Source organism: Capra hircus, chromosome 6 (assembly GCF_001704415.2).
Source record: "Capra hircus breed San Clemente chromosome 6, ASM170441v1, whole genome shotgun sequence".
Classification (NCBI taxonomy): Eukaryota; Metazoa; Chordata; class Mammalia; order Artiodactyla; family Bovidae; genus Capra; species Capra hircus.
The window spans coordinates 85,348,344-85,354,343 of NC_030813.1; the positions used below are offsets into that span (position 1 = coordinate 85,348,344).

Genomic DNA, 6,000 nt, shown 5'->3' on the forward strand with positions numbered 1-6,000 from the left:
CCTCATTGCCCAAAAAGTCTCTGACTATGTTGATAATCAACTTGTGTTTTATCCTTCTTTTTCCTACTGTTTTCAAGTGTGCTGTCACAAATAAATTACATCCTGAATACTTTTAGTACAATTCTTAAAGTGATTGTTTCACTTGCTATAGTAAAGGAAAGTTCTTATTTTACAAGATTTCATCCTCTTTGGTAAAGATATTGCATTGCACAATAATCTGGTGGTGAAATATTTGCTATTTTGACATATTTAGTTAACAAACAGTACAAAAGGGTTCCTTTGAACTGAACTGGAAGCCAACTGAATATTTACAAAATAAGAACTCAAATTAGTGACCCTGAATTGAATCATCTTCCTTAGTTTCAAGCAGAGTTTCATCTCTGAATTCTATATATCTACTGCAGTATACCAAACCTTACTCAGAATGTTGGTGTCCTTTTGAAATATGTGCTCTGTGTCACCAATAGGAGGAAACCATAGCTATCTGGTTTCTCACTACAAGACTTTTTTAATATTCTCCTTGATGTTCTAAGTGTGCTAAGGATTTTACTAGGAAAAATATAAGAGATTTTGAACTCCTAGGAAGATCTATCTGCATAAAAGATCAAGGCAAATTTCAGTAAATGAGGGGCTTGACTCTGGTGATTACAATATCCAGTTTCATACTCAACACATATTTTTATGAAAATGCATGCACATGTTAGGTTGTTTGTTTTTTAATTTTCTCTAACTTTTGAGTTAAAATACATTGAAATTAATTGTTAACTGGCATATTTTGGTCTGGTAGAAAATATCATTTCCAAAATTATGACTTTATTGCCCTATAGGATTTTTTTGGACCAATTTTGTGTCTAACCTAGAGGTTTATAAATAGTTTCTCAATTTTTTTAAATTAATGCTATCTTTCTGGTTTAGTCATCAATTATTTGAACATATATATGACATGCTTTAATGAAAAATTTTGTAAATTATGAGTTATACTTTTAAAATTTGAAAAACATACTTGGAATGCATTGTATAATATGATTTTAAATTCTGAATAGCCAAATTGCATCTATATCTTGTAGCTTTTTAATATATATAAGTAAGAAATATGCCTTTCTTCTATTTACCAAGTATTTAATTCTTCTCAGATTATTGATATATTCCACCAAAGAATATTCTAAGTTGATAAGAACTATGGAAGAATCACGGACAGAGTAATACCCTATCACTAGAAAAGATGTCCCTAAACTGAGTGTCAGACTGCTGGGACCAGAAGTAAACCAGTTCAATTCAGTTGTAGATCAATCAAGGATAAATCCATGACTCAGAAAATGTCAGCTTAATGAGATTTTAAATTATCTTTGCTCAGTGTTGCCTCTTGTAGCTTGAACTCTGAACATGAATTTGTGATGGTTTCTGCCCATATTTTATAGGGCCAAGTCTAGAGATATAAGCACCTGTTTCTGTCACAAAATGTGGAGAAGTTTCAGTACAACATGTCGACACCAATTAGGTAATATGCTTTTTTGAACATATTATATATTGCCAAGTGGCATAGTTCATTAGAAGCAGTCATGTTGCTTCTGCATGTTGAATAATTTCTCAGAAGAAATATTTAAATAGATACTCGAAAAAGGAAAAAGGAAGTGGCTATATAAAATAAGATATCACAACTATATTTCTTTTTTAACTTTTGGGGAATAAACACAACTTTTAGAAATGATAGGATATTAGAGATACATCTATTAAAATAAGTAACAAGGAAAATAATTTTAAAAATTCATATGAAAATGAAAAAGTTCCAAATAGAAAAATCAATCTTGAGAAAGTAAAACAAAGCTGGAGGCATCATACACTCTGATTTTAAGGGTTATTATAAAGCTATAGTAATCAAAATAATACAGCTAAAAACAGTCACTTAGTCCATTGGAGCAGAATTAAAAGCCCCCAAATAAACTCATGCATATTTATTCAACTAATATTTCACAATGGAGCCAAAAATATTCAATGAAGGAAGATAATCTTTTAAATAATTCTTGCTGAAAAAAATGGATATTCACATACAAAGGAATAAAACTAGTCCCTGATCTTATTCCACTACAAAATTATATTAAAATGGATTAAAGACTTAAATATATGACCTAAAACCATAAAATTCCTCAAGGAAAACAAATGGGAAATAATTCTTGACACTCATCATGGCAGTGAATTTAAAATGTAACACCTAAAGTATAAGTAACAAAATTTAATTAAAAATTAAAAATGAACAAGTAGAACTACTTCCAATTAGAAGGTTCTGCATACTGCACAGAAAAAGAAATGATCAACAAAATAAGAAGGCAGCCTACGAAAACAGAGAAAATATTTGCAAACCATATGCCTGTGTAGGTGCTGCCACCTAAAATATAGAAGGAACTCACACAATTCAATAGCACATAAACAAATAATTAAATTTTTAAAAGTTAGCTGAGGAACTGAATAAACATTCAGTTAGTCAATAAGAATCTGAAATGGTGCTCAACATTACTAGTGACCAAGAAAATTCAAAGCAAAACTGTAAAGAATTAACATCTCATACCTGTTATGAGGGCTATCATCAAAATGATAAGAGACAAATGCTGGTGAGGAGGTAGTGAAAAGAGACGAACAAGTTTACAGTTAGTGCAAATGTAAATCAGTACAGCCAATAAGGAAAATGTTATGGAGGTGCCTCAAAATTTAAAAATAACTTGATTTTATTTGATTTTACCATATGATCCAGAAATTCCATTCATGGGTATGAAAATAGAAAAAACAAAAACAAAAACAGATCATTGCACTCTTAAGCTCATTGCTGCAGTATTCACAATAGCCAAAATCATGGAAACAATCTAAGTGTTTATAAACACATGAATGGATAAAGAAAATATAATTACAGATAGAGTGGAACATTATTAAGTCATGAGAAACAAGGAAAACTTGCCATTTGCCTAAACATGAATGGATCTTGAGGATATTATGTTAAGGGAAGTAAGACAGGGAAATATATCACTTATATGTGGAATCTAAGAGAAAACCAAACTAAAACAAACTGTAGACACTGAAAAAATTGGTGGTTGCCGGATGCTAAGGTTGTAGCATGGTCACAATAGGTAGTTGAAGGTGGTCAAATGGTACAAAGTTCCAGTTCTAAAGTAAAAGTAATCCAGTAAGTTACAGCATGGTGACTATAGTTACTAACACTGTATTGTACTAAGAAAGTAGATCTTATGAGTTCTCAGATAAAAACCCATTTGTAACTATGTGTAGCGATGGATATTATCTACAGTGATTGTTTCACAGTATGTAGAAATATCTTATCATTATGCTGTATACATGTGATGAAACAAAATTATTTTAAGGCAAGGCAAGAAATATTTTGCATAAAAATTTCTCTGCCACTTGAGTCGGTGCCCAGCACTCCTCGTTTTAGTGCGCAATGTTCTTCTGCATTATGTATTAACTAGATCCCCACAGGAGACACAAGAAAGTTTACTCTACAAAAAAGCAATTTCCTCCTGGCCCTAGCAAGGTAGCTTGTTAGGAGTTAACATTACTTTCTTAATCCCTTAAGGGGTCACGATGACCCACTACTCACTTTTTAGGACTATATAAACTGGCAATATATTGCTTTAATGGATGATTCTTTCATGTATAACCCTTTCCCTCAAAAATTTATATAACAGTGCTTTGGCTTCTAATGTGCATAACATTCCTCAGATCTTCCTAACAGACTTTCTCCAGGGTTACAATCCTCAGATTGGCTCAGATAAAATTTTCCATTTCCTTCTTAAGTTGACTCTTGATTAATCTTTTGTCACCAACTGAAACTAACACAATGTTACATGCGAGTAACACTTAAAAAAACCTAAGTGATGTAAAAAAGGTACTTCTTTCTCAAAAGTAATTTACCTCTTATGCAAAATTTATTTAACATAATCACATAAAAATAATAAAAAATAAATTATTCAAAAGAAATGAAAGAAGGGGTAAATGGACTTTCATGAGCTCTTCCACAAAAGTTTCTTTAGTTACTGAAAGCTGGAGGATCTCCACAATATCCAGAACATTGGTATGATCAAATCAGAGTAGAGAAAAACTTTGTGCTCAGGGTCAAAAGTCACTACTTCACCTTTAATGCAATTTTAAATAGAACAAGAGAAACAAAACACCCAGGTGATTTACAAAATCTGGAAACATAGTCCTTTAGAAAATTTTTTTTTTTTACACTTTAGAAGACAAGATCAGATGAAACCAAATCACATTATTCATTTTCTAGTTTCATGTTCAACACATTGCAAACCTGGCCACCGATTAACCATTCCTTCACAGGACATAAATATAAAGCTTTAGGAAGAGCAAGTTAATCAAAAAGAAAACAGGCTGAGGAAGATGAGAAGCAAAATTCAAAGAAGTAGTCCAAGTTTATGAAAATTAAGCACACTGTCAGATTTGGGTTTTCCAGACACTCCAAGAAATCATACATAAATATAGAGAATATTCCTTCTCGGATATATCATTGGCGTTCCTCTGGTAGCTCAGATGCTAAAGAATCAGCCTGCAATGCAGGAAACCTGGGTTCAATCTCTGGGCTGGAAAGATCCCCTGGAGGAGGGAATGTTATCTGTATTCAATCATATAACACAAAACCCAAAAAAGAGTGTTATTATTTCTTAAATTCAAAACAGTGTAGCCACAGGTGCTTGGATCTTCTTCATCTAAAATACTTTTTGTAAGTTTTCATACGGTCAGATAAATATTTACATTTTTATAGGTTATAAGAATACTTATTATATACATATTTCTCTTACCTAAAACCTTGCTGTAATACTCATCCCATTCTGGAAACACGTAATATGAATATATCATGTCATTCATTGTATATAGTAACCAGTTCTCCAGCCTCTGTATAAAAGTCATCTTGTCTGTCAGTCTTGATGTGACACCAGGAACATATGAAGAAGGCATAGGAAGCCCAGCACACAGTCTTTCAAAGACATTTCCATAGAAAAACCGAAAAGTGTATACAAATGGAATATTCAGGAGTTCAGCCACTAATTCCCCACAAAAACTTAAAGGGTCAGCAATACAGACATCAAACTTGGCTGCCTGTAGCCTGCTGAGTAACTCCTTGTTAGTGACAGCACTGTCACACACTCTTTTGGTTGTTAATAAAAATTTTCTGCCTATGTTTGCCAGTTTTATTTGCATTTCCCACCATGAGAGTTTTGGCAGTGCAAACGTAGCTTCATAGAGAATGGTATTGAGCTCTTCCATGAAAGTTTCTTTAGTTACTGAAAGCTGGAGGATCTCCACATTATAGGGAACCTTAGTATCATCAATCAGAAGACTTTGTGAAGGTACCAGGACAGTTATCTCATGCCCACGAAGGTGAAGCTCTTCTAGAATAACTTGTAAATTAATCCAGTGACTAAAATCCACAGGCCATACAAGAACTTTGCCCGTCCTCCCAGAGTCAAGGAGACATAGCTGCAGGATGAAAAAGATGCAAAAGCCTTTCACAGTCTTCATGGTTAACTCTTGCTTGAATTAAATCTGGGCTTAAACCAAATGCATGAAACACAATCCAAAGATCTCTCCTTAGCAATCCCAATCAATTTATAGTGGCTGGGCTGAACTTTGAAGTGTGTACTTTGTATTATGGATTAAAATGAAAAGCAACTACTTTGATGGGGAAAAAAAAATACACTGACTTAGGAAATACATACTCAGGCGTAAACACAAATCCATAATAATTTCTAAGTAATGATAGAAAATCCAGCATTATGTGATTGAATATTCTATTAAGTCTAAAGTTTTTGAACTCTTTTGTTTGTTTTATTTGAATGCTCATTTGAACAGGAAGGTCTCTGTAGTGTTTCTTTTACTGATAATTCTGCTAGATATTGTAGGTATGGAAGAGATTATCACTTAATGCCAGAAATACGCATACTTTAAGAGATGTTAAGGCAGGGAGATTTATTTCTAATTTTATAT

General features: G+C 32.7%; 1 protein-coding gene across 1 annotated transcript in view; it reads right to left on the reverse strand.

Moving 5' to 3' along the window:
• LOC106503958 (UDP-glucuronosyltransferase 2C1) overlaps positions 1–5,599 on the reverse strand; it is a 34,093-nt gene extending 28,494 nt beyond the window's left edge. Inside the window, exon 1 of the mRNA XM_018049523.1 lies at positions 4,815–5,599. Coding sequence (XP_017905012.1) covers positions 4,815–5,535 — 721 coding nt within the window. The 5' untranslated portion in view covers positions 5,536–5,599. The remainder of the gene's footprint in view (positions 1–4,814) is intronic.